The sequence below is a fragment of the Physeter macrocephalus genome, chromosome 16, assembly GCF_002837175.3.
Source record: "Physeter macrocephalus isolate SW-GA chromosome 16, ASM283717v5, whole genome shotgun sequence".
NCBI classification, from domain to species: domain Eukaryota; kingdom Metazoa; phylum Chordata; class Mammalia; order Artiodactyla; family Physeteridae; genus Physeter; species Physeter macrocephalus.
The window spans coordinates 104,026,982-104,044,744 of record NC_041229.1 but is presented as its reverse complement, the minus strand read 5'-3'; the positions used below and the strand labels follow the sequence as shown (position 1 = coordinate 104,044,744).

The window sequence follows — 17,763 nt, the reverse complement described above, 5'->3', positions numbered from 1 at the left end:
GTTTCCTGGGCAGCTCATGTAGACTGTGGGTCAGAGTTCTACTCTCATGTATGGTTTGGCCATTGTCTGTTTGTATATTCAGTCTCTCAGAAGAGATCCTGGACAAGGGGCTCCTCCTTTGGAGCAAAATCAGGGTCTTGTCAAGGACGGAGGGACCTCCCATTGCCTGCCCAGCAGGACTCATCACTGTGATGGACCACCAACTCCTGGGTGTCTTTCATTGTTTCCTCTCTGAAGAGAACTCTTCATTGCAATTTGCTAGTCCTGCTTCACGGCTGTGAATTAGGGGAGGCATGCCAAGGAAGAGCAGAGCAAGAAAAAGAAATTCACTCTGAGATACAGCGTACAATCAAAGACAATGAGAACATTCCTAAAAGCTGTAGAATAAAGACTGATGGCCTTTAGAAGAGGAACAGGAAGATTGGCAGCTGACATGGCAGCAGCATCAATGGAAGTAAGACAGTGAAAGGATATCTTCAGTGTACGAAGAGAAAATAACTGTCAATCTTGAGGGTTTTATTTATTTATTTTTGGCTGCGTTGGGTCTTCGTTGCTGCACACGGGCTTTCTCTAGTTGCGGCGAGCGGGGGCTACTCTTCGTTGCAGTGCACGGGCTTCTCGTTGCGGTGGCTTCTCTTTTCGTGGAGCACGGGTTCTAGGCGCGTGAGCTTCAGTAGTTGTGGCACACGGGCTCAGTAGTTGTGGCGCGTGGGCTTAGTTGCTCCGTGGCATGTGGGATCTACCCAGACCAGGGCTCGAGCCCGTGTCCCCTGCAGTGGCAGGCGGATTCTTAATCACTGCACCACCAGGGAAGTTCTTGAGTTTCATACCTAAGGAAAATATGTTTCAAGAGTGAAGGAGAAATATAAACATTTTCAGGCAAATAAAAGCTGAGAGAATTCACAAACAGCAGACGCTCACTAAAGTAAATTCGTTTAGGCAGAAGGAATGTGACCACAGATGGGAGGCTGGGGAAACAAGATGAAATGAAAAGAAAAGAAAGTAGTAAACATATGGGTAAATGGAAATAAACATTGTCTAACAGAATAATTTTAAAACATCAAGTTAAAATACATGACAATGGTAACACACAAATCAGGAGGGGAATAAATGGAGTTATAAGTTCTGAGAGTCTTATATCATCGGTTTAGACACTGGTAAGATAGATTATCAATGCCTTAATTCAGAGGGTAACCACTAAAAGAACAGAAACACAGTGCATAAATTATACATTAGCAGAGGGGAGAAGTAGAATAATTTTTTTTAATTAATCAATCCAAAAGAAATCATAAAAGGAGAGACAAAGAAACACAGAATAAGTGGGACATATAGAAAGTACAAAATAAGGTGGTAGATATAAATCCAAATAAATCCATAGTTGCATTAAACATAATTACATTACACGCAAATCCATAATTATATTAAATGTTTGAATATTCCAGTTAAAAGACAAATATTGTCAGATTGAATTTTTAAAAATCTAATAACACTTACTTAAAAGAGACATATCTAAAACATAAGGATGGTGAAATATTGAAAGTTGATGGGTAGAAAAAGACATATATATATATATACATATACAAATATTAATCAAATGAAAGATGATTTATATATTAATGTCTGACAAGGTAGACTTTGAGCCAATCCTTTAAAATAAAGATTTCCTCATAAAGAAAAACAGTCAATTCCACAGGAAAATATAACAATTCTAAACGGATAGGTGCCTAATAACATGGCCTAAAAATAAGTAAAGCAAAAATTGATAGAACATCAAGGAGACATAGAAAAGCTACAATCAACAGAAAATTTTAACACTTCTCTCTTAGTAACTGATAGAACAGGTTGACAAAAAATCAGTAAGGATATGGAAGATTTAAACAATGTAATTAACAAATGACTTGATTTACACATATAGAACCCTGAAGAACACACATTTTTTTCAAGCACATTCAGAACATTTACACAAAATGACTATACACTGATCCATAAACCAATTTCAACACATTTCAGAGGACTAAAATAATACAGAATATATTTTCCAACCATAATGCAATTAATCTAGAAATTGAAAACAAACAAAAAACTGGAAAATTCCTATTTATTTGGAAAGTAAGAAACACACTTTTAAATAGCAAACAGATCAAGGAATAATTCAGATGGGAATTTAGAAATATTTGACAAATAATGAGAGTACTATATCCCAAAACTTTGGGGTACAGCTAAAGCAGTACATAGAAGAAATTTATAGTCTTATCTGCATATCTTAGGAAAAAAAGTTGAAAGTTAATGTGATAAACTTTCATCTCAAGAAGTTAGAAAAGTAGCTGAGTGTGTTTCACTGTTGAAGGGGTGATGCCAATGGCAGGGGAGGAGTGGGACACCCAGGAGGGAAGTAATCAATCAGTGGGGTAAGGTTCTCAAGGAGACAGGGGAGGATAGGATCCCCACACCTCAAGTGAGGAGCTAATCCTTGACAGGAGAGAACATCACTTCCTACTTGACAGAAAAAGATGGATGCAGATTCAGGCTCATTTGCAGGTAGAGAGAGAGGGAGTTGAGAGAGTTCCCATCATTTTCTCTTTGAAGAAAGAGGCAAGACCTTCTGCTGAAAGTTTGAAGAGGGTAGAAGGAGTGGCAGTGATCCCCTACCAGGAAAGCATGGGATTTCTGGCAGCACAGAGGGCCTAGTTGAGCCAGGAGACCACAGATCTTCCTTAGCACCCAGGGGCAGGCATGAAAAAAGGGGACAGCTGAGTCATCCAGGGGAACGGTGTCACCAAGTGGGTGCATTGGAAGGACAAGGACGATGAAGATCCTCTGCTGGCAACAGTGACTCACCTGCTGGATCACAGAATCCAAGCTGGAGGAGGAAGGAAGGGACGGCAGGGCGAGAAAGCAGAAGGGGGAAGGGCCTGCAGGTGTGCAGGAGCCCAAGTTCAGGTGCAGCGGGAGTAGGGAGGTTTGAGAGCTGCAAGGATGGTTCGAGAGCAGGGATCCTGAAGGAATCATCTCTGAGATGGAGCCTCTCCACCTGAACCGTGCGGGGTCCGAACTGTGGCTTTGGGAGAGGAGGCTGAAGTGGAGAAGCCATGAAGGTCATTGAGACGGGGACAAAGATGGAGCACACAAAGGACGGAGTCCCCTCAAAGTAGGGGTGGGGGAACTTCCCTGGTGGTCCAGTGGGTGGGACTCTGCACTCCCAATGCAGGGCGCCTGGGTTCAATCCCTGGTCAGGGAACTAGAACCCCAATGCATGCCGCAACTAAGAGCCCACATGCTGCAACGAAGATCCCTCACGCCGCAACTAAGACCCAGCGCAGCCTAAATAAATAAATATTTTAAAAAATAATTAAGTAGGGGTGGGGAAGGCAGTGGTCTGATGCCATCGGAGGTGGGATGCGGAGGTTGGTAGAAAGCAGTGCCCAGGAGCAGTGGAGGGTGGTACCTCCGTGTGTATACTTCAAGGCATAAAAAGGTTTTCCCTAGCACTTCTCCCAGGCTGCCTTTCTGGAAACATGCAGTGGAAATTCTAACCAGCTTTTAGGACAGTCAGATATCTCCAAAACACATGAAATCCACAGAAGACAAAATCTTGAGGATAGGAGTGTGTGTGTGTGTGTGTGTGTGTGTGTGTGTGATCAGTGAAACCTTAAGTGCCACAGGGAAACTTAAATCAGAAATTTAAAGGAGAGGCATGGGACTTTCCTGGTGGTGCAGTGGTTGAGAATCCACCTGCCAGTGCAGGGGACACGGGTTCCCTGCTCCAGGAAGATCCCACATGCCGCGGAGCAGCTCAGCCCGTGCGCCACAACTACTGAAGCCCGCGCCCCTAGAGCCTGTGCTCTCCAACAAGAGAAGCCACTGCAATGAGAAGCCCGCGCACCGCAATGAAGAACTGCCCCTGCTCGCTGCAACTAGCGAAAGCCCTCGCGCAGCAACCAAGACCCAACGCAGGCAAAAATATAAATGAAAATAAAATAAAAGAGAGGCAGGGTGCAGTATTTACCACTGGGGTCTTGGTTAGGGTTCACTGTGATGCCTCTTGTGACTTGGGTTATAATCGGAAACAGTGAGTGAGGTTTACTGTTTTGGATGTGTCAGATTACCTGGGCATTCCGATCCGTTTGGCTGGAGATAAAACAACTGACTACATGGAATACAGATGAGACCATAGGGCTTATTGCTGTGAAAACCTCAAGCACAGAAAGCAGCCTTTCTTCATTTCCCAAGTACACTATTGTTCAAACCAGTGACTTTTGTTGTTCACTTGCTCTGTTACACGGCTGACCAACACAATTCTTGGAAAAATCATTCAGGTTCTGCAAGAGTGTGACTGAATTGTTTCTTTGTTTTTTCCTCTAAGCAAAACAGTATCAAATCATACCAAGTTAGATCAAACCTTCTCAAAGAATTATTTTTCCATTCCTTTGTCAGGTGGTTAACTTGAACTTCTAACAATAATCTAATAAGGAATGGATAGATCCAGAGAATAGGGAAAGGTTTGTGTCTCAGTGATTACATGTTATACTATTTTAAAATGTGTATTGAGATTAAGCTGTCTTTTGTTTTTGCTGAAGAACATTTTTCCTAAAAAAAATTTTTATAATGGAAAACTTTTTTTACTATAAAAATACTACAGATTTTATAGAAGTTTTGCAAAATTCAGAAAGGCATGATAGTTTCTTTGCTATTTTTACCGTTTAGAGTTACAGATGAATGTTAGCATTATTTTCTCAAGTTCCAAAAAAATACAAAATGAGTTTTTGATTAGAATTGTATTCAACCCATAAATTAATTTGAGGAAATTACATCTTTACAAGATTTTACTTTCCCAGCCAGGAACATGAATATACCTCTCCATTTATTCAAGTATATTTTGAAGTCTTCCATACAAAGAACATTCCCAAACTTGACAGTCCTTAATGTTTGTCACTAATGTATCCTTAGCTATTTTATATCTTTGTCATCAGAGTAATTGACATTCTTTAAGCTGTTTTTTTTATTGGCATACAAGAAATCTACTGACATATACTTATTTTGCATTGGGACAGATGATTAACTTATACATTTTAGTTGATTTTAAGGTGACTCTCTGAGACATTCTAGGTAATTGACCTTATATTATGTAAATAATGAAAATTTGTCTTTAAAAAATATACTCTAGGGACTTCCATGGTGGTCCAGTGGGTAAGACTCCGCACTCCCATTTCGGGCGGCCCAGGTTCGACCCCTGGTCGGGGAACTAGATCCCACATGCATGCCACAGCTAAGACCTGGCACAGCCTAAATAAATAAATATTTTTAAAATAAAATAAAATAAAAAGTAAAAAATTTACTCTTTATTGTTCTCTCATTCCATTGACTAGAGCCATGTTCATTAGGGTCTCGTTCCTGATCTCTCTAGGAACACCTCTAATTTTCAAAAAATCATTAAGTCTAATGTAGGATAATAATTTGAAATAATTATTCTTTATCATATTGAGCGAATATCCTTCTATTCCTACTTTACTGTGAGTTTTTATCCAGCTACATTAGCCCTTTTTTACTAAATTTGTAATAGAGATTCCCACCACTTCTTCCCCACCCATGTCGTATGTAGTGAATACATGCTTGCAATGACCACACACAGAGTTCCTGATCAAGATTTGCAGGATCTTAGTTCCCTGAACAGGGATTGAACTCCAGCCCTCAGCAGTGAGAGCGTGAAGCCTTAACCACTGGACCATGAGGGTGTTCCCCCTGATCAAGATATTTTTCATCATAACCTCTTCAAAATTTTGGTAGTCAGGATATACAAGATATGTTGTTTGTATAAGTAGGAGATAAACATTAAAAACCAATTTTTTTTAAACAACCATTTCTGACAAGAGTCCCTGCTCATCCTCAAAGTACCTCCACCCTCGCTTTTCTATTTCTTGGACTCCGAGCCATGTTCCCTGGGTTCCTGGAATATGAACACCTCCAGCTGCACTGCTGCCCTTGTCCATGAAGAGCTCTGCAGCTGCTGCTGAAAGACATGCCATGTGACAGCCCCTCACATTTACTCAGAGCTGTATTTGCTGCCTGGGGCCCCCAGGGTTTGCCATCAGATATTTCTCTGTGCTGCCACCCTCCACAGAACCCTGGACACGGTGACCCTGTGTGGCCAAGCCAAGGGCTGAAGGTTGAAACTCCAGTTTTATCTGCAGATTTGATAAGCATATTCTTAATCCTTTTCCCCAGGACATCGAATAAAGCTATCAATTATCCAGTCATTAGATGGAGCGATCTATGTATGTTCATGAGGCCAGGATTTGTTAGTGATGTCATTCAAGTCTTTAATAATCTTACTGTTTTGTTTTGTTTTGTTTTGTTTGAGGGGGGGGCGTCTGCTTGTTCTATACATTACTAAAAGAAGCATATTAAAATCTCTCCCTACGTTGGGGATTTTTCCATTTCTTCTCTGCCAATTTTGCTTTACGAATTTTGAGGTCTTGTTATTGGGTGCATTCCAATTTAGAATATTTAGAATTATACATCTTCCTGGTGTCTTTGATTTTGTATAATTAGTAAGTGAGTCTCTTTACCTCCAATAAAACTTTGTAAAAAATCAATTTTTATTGGGGTATAATTTACATACAACAAAATGCATTCATTTTAAGTGTTTGTTTCCACTTACACACACACACACACACACACACTCATGTAACTACCATCACAATCCTATTTTCACTTTTGCCTTTCTTTACAGCAGAGTGTTTTGTTTTTTAGTTAAACTCATTTAGGCAGAATTTACCTTCAGTAAAATTCACACTTTCATGAGTTATGACAAATGTATACAGTTGTGTAACCATCACCATAAGCAAGATATATAATAGAATATTTCCATCAAAAATTTCCCTAATGCCCTTTGGTTGGGGCGGCCAGATTTAGCAAGTTTAGCTGAGCAAACTGTATTTTATCTGGCAACACTGAGCCAATCCCTCTTTCCTCATCCCATTCCCTGGTGACCACGGATTTCTGTCTCCATACTTTTGTCTTTTCATGAGTATCCTATAAATGAATTCATATGTCTCTCTCTTTTTTTTTTTCAGATGCTCTGTGAAGAAATTCAGTTTAACACTTATAACTTTAAGACTTTGCATACATTACAACAGTGCATTAGTGATACAAGCTGTAAAATACTTTTCCATTCCTTTGGATTTTGCATATGATGGTTCTGCATCAGTCACTGCAGGTAGATAGAGCAAGCTTTGTTTTTGTGTTTGTTTGTTTGTTTGTTTGTTTAACATGCATTCAACTAGATAAGATTCAGAATAGATTAATACTCCCTTCTTATCATTACAGTTAGCTAAAAAATTGCCTGGCAGCCCACCAGACAGGATTTGCTTTAAGACCAACCCACAGAGTCAGCTGGAGACTGAGGACACTGGGACATGCTGGGCCGGCTGTAGTAGCATACGTCTCTTCCGTGTGGCTTCTTTCTCTTAGCATAATGCTTTTGTGATTCATCGGTGTTGGTGAATGTATCAGTAATTGGTGCTTTTTTATAGCTGAGTATAGATATAACACAATTTATATATCCATTCACCCACTGATTCATTTGGGTGTTTCCAGCCTTTGGCAATTATGAATAAAGTTGCCACAGACGTTTTCATACAGGTCTTTGTATGAACACGTTTTCATTTCCCTTGGGTGAATACCTAGGAGTGGGATTGCTGTGTCATATAGCAAGTGTATATTTAACTTTATAAGAGACTGTCAAACTGTTTTCCAAAACGGCTCTACCATTCTGCATTCCCATCGGCAACGTGTAAGAATTCAAACTGCTCTGAATCTTCGTAGACACTTGGTATTTTTGTTTGGGGCCGGGAAGGAGGACAAGGCGGTCCTAGTACTGCCCTTTCTTATGACTGATTACACAGGGGGTTCAGGTGGCGAAAATTCATTAAGCTATAAACCTGTATGTACACTTTTCTGTGATATAATAATCCTCAATAAAAAGATTTTTAAACTACACAAAATACCTTTGAATAATTCTACTAAATTAACTGAACGTGTGTTGAAATTTTAAATGTGCTTTTTAAAAAACTGAAAGAAAAAAAAAACCACCAGTGTAAATCCATAGTAGCCTGGCTTCATAATCTCTAAGATTTTTTTTCCCCCAGCTATCCATAGTAAATATCTGAAAGGCAAATTCATATTTCTGCACATTAGAAGTGACAGGTCAGGAGGATCAATCCAATGTGTATATAATTATATTCCTGTCCTCGTCAATTATCCATTTTTATTCTAAAAATTCTCATAATTTCAATGTCCTTAGTTTCGTGTTCAGGATGTAAAAATGAACTGTCGATGAATAAATAATGACCGGGGCTTCCCTGGGGGCGCAGTGGTTAAGAATCCGCCTGCCAACACAGGCAACACGGGTTCGATCCCTGGTCCGGGAAGACCCCACATGCCGCGGAGCAACTAAGCCCGTGCGCCACAACTACTGAGTCTGCGAGCCACGACTACGGAAGCCAGCGCGCCTACAGCCCGTGCTCCGCAACAAGAGAAGCCACCGCAATGAGAGGCCTATGCATCGCAACGAAGAGTAGCCCCCATTCTCCGCAACTAGAGAAAGCCCGCGTGCAGCAACGAAGACCCGACGCAGCCAAAAATAAATAAATAAATAATGACCGTAAAGGGTAGAGCATGAGGGCAAGTCCTGGTCTTTTCTTCCCTAGGAGCAATGGTTCACTATTCACTAAGTCAGCGTTCACGGCGACTTTATTAAACATAACCACCACGAGTCATGAGAATTGACTGTAGGATAAACTGAGGCACAGAGCGGCTAAGCCTCTTGCCCACTGTCACTCAGCTAAAAGTGAAGGGAGCCGGGGTTTGGCGCCTGGCAGTGTTACCCCAGAGTCCTTTTACACGGGGGATCTAGCATGGCCTCACATTCAGATGAGATTATAAATCAACAACTAAAAGGACCAAGCTGATTTGTTATTTAGCTATTTCTGCAAAGAAAGCACCCGAGAGCATCTGTGTCCTGAGACACAGCTTGAGGATTTAAGTGTATCCTTCTCTGTCTTTAATTCATCCGCTGCCATCAGAAGAAGCCCAGCAGGCCTGCTTTCGTCCATATAATACTCTACACACGCAGCTATGCGGTTCCCAGAGCTGTGCTCAGTGGACGCTAGGTGCCAGGTGACCCCAATCCACTGAAAGTTGCCAGATTCTCCTATGAGAGAATGAGTTTCCCTGTTATTCTGGACTATCTCAGCCAGATATTTCCATTGTTCTCTGAAATCCATTTTCTAGCAACCCCCTAGACTGGGGGCTTGCAAGCATTTTCTCTAGAGGACCAGGCAGTAAATATTTCAGGTTTTTGTGGGCTATACAGTCTCTGCTGCAACGACTCAACTCTGCCCTTGCAGTGCAAAAGCAGCCAGATAATACATAACAGAGGCGCAACTGTATTCCAATAAAGCTTGACTACAAAAGCAGACAGAGGGTCAGCACACCCCTGCTCTAGACTATGAGCTCCTTGAGAAGCTGGGCTGCATCTTATCTTTGTAATTTCAGCCCTAGTGGGAAAAATTTTTCCGATTTTTACCAAAGAGGAAATAAAAACACAGGATCACAGAGGCTCACTTTGAGGAAGGCAAGCACAGAACTGCAACTGGCTGTTTAGGTGTATTTTCACTTGTGAATTGAACAGAGATGCTGCATTTTTCATGTTAGACCTGAGCTACTTGGGAAGCTTAAAGCAAAGCATCTTGTCTTGGGACTTCCCTGGTGGTCCAGCGGTTAAGACTCCACACTCCCAATGCGGGGGGCCAGGGTTCAATCCCTGGTCAGGGAACTGGATCCTGCATGCCGCAACTGGGAGTCCGAATGACGCAACTAAAGATCCTGCGTGCCTAAGACCCAGAGCAGCCAAATAAATAAATATTAAAAAAAAAAAAAAAAAACGATCTCGTCTTCACAAACCCTCCTACCTGGCCTGCGTCTCAGCAAACCTATGTCTTTGCAGGGTAAGTTCACCTACACAACCTGAAACCATGAGGTACTGGGTGGTGACAGTTTGAAATGGAGTTTCAGCTGCTCCCAGGGCTCAGAGCTGGCTAGCTGACCCTGTTTTCGCACACCCGCAGTTTTCTGTGTCTGGTTTATTTTCTTAGCCCAGGACCCTGTTGACATAAAAAAACACACAACCTAAAAGTTGAGAATTATGTTTTATTTGGCAGATAAAACTGAGGACTTAAGCCCGGGACACAGCATCTCAGATAACTCTGAGAGGCTGCTCCGAAGAGGTAAGGGAAGAGCCAGGATACATTAGGAGTTTTAGCAACAAAGACCAGGGAGTCAGAACATCAAAAGATTGCTGTTAATTAAAGAAAACCAGATATCTCAAGTTAAGGATCTAGGCTTACTGAAATCATTCCTTTGATATGCACCTTAGCTATCTGGGGCCAGTATCGTGTGCTATCTCAACCCGAGTCCCCTCAGGGCGCACTGTCAGGGGTGGTTGCAGCGGCAGACTGCTATATTGCAGGAGATGGAAGGGTGGGAGGGGGTTCAGGGTTGGGGGGTGGACCCAGTTTCTATCCTGAATTCCCTCAGGGCTCGCCCTCTACGATAGGGCAGGCAACTTTTTTTTTTTTCCATTGATAACCCAAGACACGTTATAAAACTGTCTGAAAATAAAGCCTTTTGGATTATTTCCATTGAGATCGTCTTTCACAGACAGGCTTTGGTTCGGATTTGGGGGAACTTGAGAAGGTCTTACACAGACTGGGATACGGTCACAAAACCAGTAACTTACAAAACCTATTTCTTTTTTTTCTTTTTTTATTGCTATTTTAAATTGAAGTATAGTTGATTTACAATGTGCCAATCTCTGCTGTACAGGGAAGTGACTCAGTTATACATATATATACTTTTTAAAGTGTTCTTTTCCATTATGGTTTATCCCAGGAGATTGGATAAAGTTCCCTATGCTGTACAGTAGGACCTTGTTTATCCATTCTAAATGTAATAGTTTGCATCTACCAACCCCAAACTCCCAGTCCATCCCCCTCCCTCCCCTCAAAGCCTATTTCTTTTTTGTTGTTGTTGCTTTTTAATACACGCTTTCTTTTTTAAAATATTTATTTATTTGGCTGTGTCAGGTTGAGGCATCCGGGATCTTCCTTGCGGCATGTGGAATCCTTCGTTGCAGCGCGCCGGCTTCTCTCTAGTTGTGGCGCTCCGACTCTAGAACCTGCCGGCTTAGTTGCCCTGCGGCATGTGTTATCTTATTTCCCCCACCACGGACGAACCCGAGTCCCCCTGCATTGGAAGGCAAATTCTTAACCACTGAACCACCAGGGAAGTCCCCCAAAGCCTATACCTAATGAAGGTCAAGTCCCATTCGCTTTCCTCTATACTCCGTTTTGCCCCACTGTTATTCACACCTCACAATTAAGAAACATTCTGTGAGCCTCAGTTTCAGTATCTGTAAAACGGGTGCGAAGCGCGTCACAGTGCTATTACAGAGTTAAATCACCCAACCAAGCCCAGGTCTTGGCACGAGTAAGCACTCAAAACACGCTGGCGGCCATCCCGACTATGACTTACTCCCAGCGCAGGCCCCCCCGCCCCCCGGCTGGATAAAGTCGGAGGGATGAGGGAGGGCATGTGGCAGGGCAACGCCGTCGGGGTAGCTCTGAGATCACCCAGCCCCGGTACCTCAGTCGCTACAGGGCAGTGTCCACAGACTGTGAGACGAGCACCAGGAACCGCCGCTTCCGGCAGAGACCTGCCCGAAATAGCCGCTTCCAGCCGCTCTCCAGACGTAGCTGGAGCCGCTCCGCGGTGGGCGGGGCCCTGGGTACAGCCACGCCCCCCGCTTCCGGCTCGCCTCCTGCAGCGCCTGGAGCCGCTGGGCGGCTCCCGGCGCCGGCGGGCGCGGCCCCGCCATCCCGTGACGTCACCTCCGGGGCGGTCCGGGAGGGGCCAGAGCTGGGGCGGCTGCCCTGAGCAGTCGTGGCTTGCGGTCGCGCTGCTCCGGTGCCGGCCACGTCCGCACGCCGGACCGCGGGCGCTTCCCCGCCGCCCGAGGGCCTCCGGGCCGCCGCAGGCCTGCCACGCCCGGGTAAGGGGCCCTCGCTGCTGTCCGCGGAGCTGTTGTCAAGGCTGCCTGAGCCGGCTTGGGGCTGAGAGAGGGAGGTGGGGACAGGACGAGGGGTGCATGGGGGCACGAGAGGCAGAGGAGGGGGCATGGGGCCACGAGAGGCAGAGGAGGGGGACAAGAGAAAAGATGAATGGGGACACAGAATGCAAGCTGGTGACGATTGGAGGTAAGGAATAGGAGGAGAGGAAAGAATGGAAGGAGTCAGTTGGGGGCCCAGACTCGGAAGGAGCATGGATGGGAGTCCAAGAGGCGGGAGACAGGAGGAGGGCTTAAGGGGATCCCAAACCAGAGAAGAGACCCGGGTCGCTCCAGTTTGGGAGCGGAGGAGAGGGAAGTTGGGACACTCCCGGATGGGTGGGGAGCTAAAGGGTCCTGCCCGGCCAAGGCTGGGCCCCAGGAAGCGTTACCCTCAAAGAAAGAGTTGGCCCTTTAGGCGACCCAGGCCTCCCCCAAGCCCGCTCTACCTGGGAGGGGGTTATGCATTTACATTTACCTGCCCGCCTCCTCCAGGTGAGTCTGGGTGTCTAGTTAGTGTGTGCAATTAGCTGTTAGGCTAGTATGAGGAATCCACATCCACATGGTTTGCCATGAGACATAAATATCTACTTAGAAATCTGCTTTTAATAATGTTTGTGGGGTTTTTTTCTCCCTGGAGGAAGCATCTCTAAAATTTCAATACAGATGTTCTGCTTATACGCCAGACTTGCGTAATGGACGAAGGAATGTCAAATCTACCTAGACTGCCAGGAAAAACTAGACTCTTGATCAGCATTTAACCTGATACCAAAAATTCCAAAAACCTGGAAGGAAGCGATGTAATTAAGACGCTCTCCAGTTCTCCGGGTTCCCATCTGCCACAGAGACACTTCCTTTGGACCACAGGACAATGTCTATATACACAAAACCAAAAGCCTGTGTTCCGATACCAAAGTTCAGCCAGGTGACGTGTCAGGGCAGGTATCTGTGGTTTGCCCTGTATTTGTTTCCGCAATCCCTATTCCTTGGTATGTATAGTTTCTCCAGCTTGGAGGAGGGACTGGGACCACATTGCCGCTGATAAATAAGTTACTAGTGTGATGGAATGTGGCGGGTAACACTTGTGTTGAGCCCAGGAAAAAGGAATTAAGCAATTTGGAGAATTGTAATCCAGAAAAAGGAATTAAGCAATTTGGAGTCTGATTTCAGGTAACTTGCACACAGCACCCTGTATATAACAAACGGTTTCATAAAAGGTAAAAGTCAAGCCAAGGTTGGGAACATAAGAAATTGGAAATGGGAGATGTTGAGAGGTAGCACAGAGTCAGGGACCAGAGGAGGATCATGAAGTTGGTACCCAGAGCCACATTCTGAGGGTGCCTTTCTAATATAGGGTTGCCTGGCTAGTGGGGTGCTGCCCCTTCCCTGCAGAACTTGTGAGGGGCTGACCCCTGAAAATGGGAACTCCCAGCACCAGCCTAACCTCCTGTCTCCACCTGCCCTGATCTCCTACTCAACACTTAGTCCTTCTTGCTGATTCCCTTCCTGCACAGGGGTCTCTTCTTTCTGAGACCTTGATCTGCCCAGTCACTCTGCACCAGATAATGAGGGTAACTGGCCAGACCCTCATTTAAGGCTCACTAAAGCCTTTTCAGGGGAGACTATGATTCTAAGTCTTGTTAATGCTTTGTCCATTGTGAGTCAACTTAGATCAGCACAGGTCCCCACGTGGGAATCTTGACATTTAGAATACGCTGTTGGAAAGTGGAGTCAGGACCGTACCAGTGGATGAAGTCACGGCACGAGGGCCTGTTCTTGACTCTGCACGGCAGCCGGTTCCTGTCTCTGTGGGGTGATCGATCAGCAGCCCCACTGGCTGAGGGCAGAGACAGTGATGGCATCCAGCAGAGGTCTCCCGAGGGACCAGTGGAGGTTCCTGAGCTAGCTCTAGAGACATGCTCCATGCTCACCTCATGTATGTAACTGTGTGTGATTGCACACATGCATGTGTATGATTGCACGTGTACACACATGGCAGTGCACACACAGGTGTTGCCATGCGCACCTGGATACGAGTACGTGTGTAGCTGTGCGCGTGTGACCACCTGCGTACGCGTGTGTACCTATGCACAGGTGCGTGTGTGTTGCTGTGTGTGCGCATGGGCGTGCGTGATAGAGAGCTGGCCCGTGCTGGTCCTCAGGCATCACCACCTACGCATATCTGCCACTCTAGGAGGTGCTGAGTTTCTTTCATCTCCTCTTGAGTTTACACTAGAAAAATGCCTCCCTCCTCACTGGATTTTTCCCCCGTGCTTTTCCTAAGGAGCGTTTATTCTTTTTCAAACCGTAGATGCATCTTCTACCAGAGTGGAGCATCTGCCTGGATCCCACGTGTGCCACAAAGCGTGCCATGGCCTGGGAGTGCCCTTCAAAGCCGTCCTCGCCTCCCGCAGAGCCAAACCTCGCCCGACAGGCGCACAGTGTCAAGCCCTCAGCCCCCCGAGGAAGATGGCCCAGCCTGGGCACACGCCCTGAGCGGCTACCTCTCGTGAGTGTCCAAAGCCCTGCGGGCAGGGCCGCCTGCCCAGTGACAGGACAGTGAGCCCGGAAAGGGCCCTGAGGGGGCTTTGCAGGGACAGGATGGGCAAAGGAAAGACCGCAGACCTCAGAGGTCGGAGCCATCCAGTGAGCAGGAGGCCCGGTCTGTGGCATTTCGCCCTCAGAACTTCTGCCTTCTTGGGTGGCCCTGGTGGGGGGTCCCCAGGCAGGTATGGGAACCGTGTGGTCCTCTGGGCCGTCTTCTGTTTCTGTGAGGTTCTCTCTGGGCCTTGTGTCATGAGACCACGATACTATGGGAGCCCCTTGCTGCACGGGCAGGGGTGCTGCATCTCACTGATGCGGGGTGCGGAGGGGGCGCCTCACAGCAGAAGGGGCCCTGGGAGGAGACCGACTAGAGTCTGTCCCTGGACCAAAAATGGGACGGCCCGTGTCTATTCCAGTATGAGGAACTGGACGGGAAGGCGGAAACCCATTCGGGCCCTTGAATCAGTTCCTCCTGCCTTAGCTGGAGCATCAGCTCTGAAGTGCCAGAGGCGGGGGTGGCGAACTGCGGCCTGCGTCCGGCCGCCGCTGCCTGTTCTTGTAAATAAAGTTTTATCGGGACGCAGCCACACCCATCACATACCTATGGTCCATGACTGCTTTTGCAGACTTGAGTAGCTAAGACAGACCGTATGGCCCACAGAAATCTAAAATATCTGCTATCTGGCTCTCTAGAGGAAAAAGTTTCCTGAGTCTGCTCCGGAGAGGAGCAGTGAGGTGGCAGTGGAAGGCCTGGGGTGCGTTCAGGAAGCCCCTGTCAGATCCAGGGCTCAGACTAGGGGAGCATGTTGGGCTCAGTGGTGGCATTTTTAATGCATTCAGTGGACGTGAGTGGCCAAAGAGGGAGTCGTTTAAATACACTTATTTACGGAGAGCCCAGCTGCATTTACATCAGCTAATGTGGAGGGGAGTGGGAGCTCTTTGTGCCTGAAACCTCCCGGGTTCGGTCCTTCCCCCTCGTGACATTGGTCTGTTTCTTCTCTCCCCACCCCACCCCCTCTTGTTTCAGTCAGAACAAAGAATGCCTTTTGCTCTCGAGAAAACAGATGCAAATCTGTGGTTTGTAGGGCTGGGGAACCTTTCTAAACCTGGAAGACACCAGGAGCTCTCGTGGACAGTTTTGGCGGGAGAGCGCGCCATGAACCTAAACTAAAGTTGGCCACTCTCAAGAAGGGATTAGAAGCGTGGGGGAGGGGAGTGCCCAGCCTTCCAGCCGAGTCTGTGCTCCAAGGGGTTTTTCCAGTCATGGGGCCACCTTGCAGGAGTCCCCGCTGCTCACGGGAGAAAGAAAGCCCCCTCTAGGTGCCCCTTTGTGCCGCATGGGGACTGCTTTCGCGGGGCTGCCAGCAGGGCTGGAAGTGCTCCTGGAGGGGGCCGGGCTGGGCCAGGAACTGCGGGTACTTCACGTGTCTGGCGAGCGTGGGCTCACAGGGGAGGGGCCGGGGGTCAGACTTTGAAGGCGGCCTCTGCCATGTTAAGCAGCTTAGGAGTTATCCTGGGAGAGCAGGGGGTTTAAGCATTGGAGGCAGGGTCAGCTTTGTGGGTTACAAAGATCTCTCTGGCAGCTGTGTCATGGCAGATGGAGCAGGCCCAGGATGGGGACGCTTGAAGGTGACCCTTGGGACTGCTGGGAAGCCAGTGAGCCTGCCCTGCTCAGCACGAGGGCAGCCTGGCCACAGGGCCGTGGAGAGCAGCATTTAGCATCCGTGCCAAGGCGAGGAGTCCGTCAGGACGCTTCGTTCAGAGTGACCTGAAGGCTCCCTTCCAAGGCGTTCTGTGGAACACAAGAGCTTCGCCATGAAGGCCGGGGGAAAGGCCGAGGGCCTAGGGCATCTTCAGGCAGGACTGATTGTGGAGGCACCCCCAGGAGTCGCCTGCCCTCAGACTCGCAGCGGACTGTGCTCTGCTTGCCCTGTGCCCACGTCGAGTTTGAGTCTTGCGACTAGCCCTCGTTGCACGTGACTGGGCTGTTGTCCGAGGGGACCTGGGCCACGTGGGACTCCGGCAGTGGGGCGGGGCTGAGAACAGGATCAGGGCGCACCCAGGGCCGGCAGGGCATGAAGCGATGGGGCACTTGAGGCCACCTGCCCCCTCGGTTCCCCTGTGGTGAGGGACCTGAGCCTGCCAGCATGTGGGAGAGACCCGGGGTGAGTGTGGGGAGACCCCCGCTGTGCGCTCGGGAAGCCAGTCCTGGCTGCACGCAGCCCTCATCCTGGTGAAGCTCAGCTGCGGTGGCGTCTCTGTAAGTTTCTGCAGTTGCACCGTAACCCTCGGAGACCAGGGCTTCTGCGACCAGGTCCACTTAGCCCACCCTCTGTCGCCTGCTGTGGAACCCCTTTACTGAGTCAGCCTCCTCGGGCCTTGCCCCCTGCGTCGCCACCCCAGCTGCCCCTTGCCGGGACACCTCGCTCGTCACACCCCTGCCTCGGGCCTGCACGGGCTCGCCTCCCCCGACACCACAACGCAAGCCGCCCCGGGGTGGCCTCTCTCGTTTAAGCCCAGGTCTCACTGCACCGTCCCCAGGCCTCTGGCCCTGCTGCTCCTCCTGCTGCTCCCGACCCCTTTCCCACCGGAGGATCCCAGCCGTCTTTCAGAACGTGGCTCAGGTGTTTCTAGCCAGGTTACCTTCCCGGGCCCCCGCCTCCACCCCCCACCAGCTGAATTCCGTGCCTCGTGGGCCCTGCACCACGCTGTCCTCTCCCACCCACCTCTGGGGCCTCCGTACAGAGGACCAGCCTCCACCTTACCCTTCGCAGCCTCCCAGGTGCCATCTCCTCCCTGTTTCCCGACACTTAGTCCCTCTACGCTGGCACCAGCCTACACTGACCTCTTTTCTGTGTCTCCCATTGGAGGCAGGCTCCCTGGAGGAGGGGGCTGTGTGGCTTTCATCTTTCTGTCCTGAGTGCACTGCCTGGAGCATGAGCAGGCACTCAGGGAGTATTGGACGAAGGGATGGGGGATGGGCAGTGGGTGCGGGATGGGTGGATGGGGGATGGGCGGTGGATGGGGGATGGGTGGTGAGTGGATGGGGGATGGGT

At 47.7% G+C, this 17,763-nt stretch overlaps 1 protein-coding gene across 1 annotated transcript in view; it reads left to right on the top strand.

Annotated features, from left to right (window-relative positions):
• The first annotated feature begins 13,363 nt into the window (after positions 1-13,363).
• C16H11orf24 (chromosome 16 C11orf24 homolog) overlaps positions 13,364-17,763 on the top strand; it is a 7,796-nt gene continuing 3,396 nt past the window's right edge. The window contains 2 exon segments of the mRNA XM_028501524.2: positions 13,364-14,099; positions 14,475-14,672. Coding sequence (XP_028357325.2) covers positions 13,913-14,099; positions 14,475-14,672 — 385 coding nt within the window. The 5' untranslated portion in view covers positions 13,364-13,912.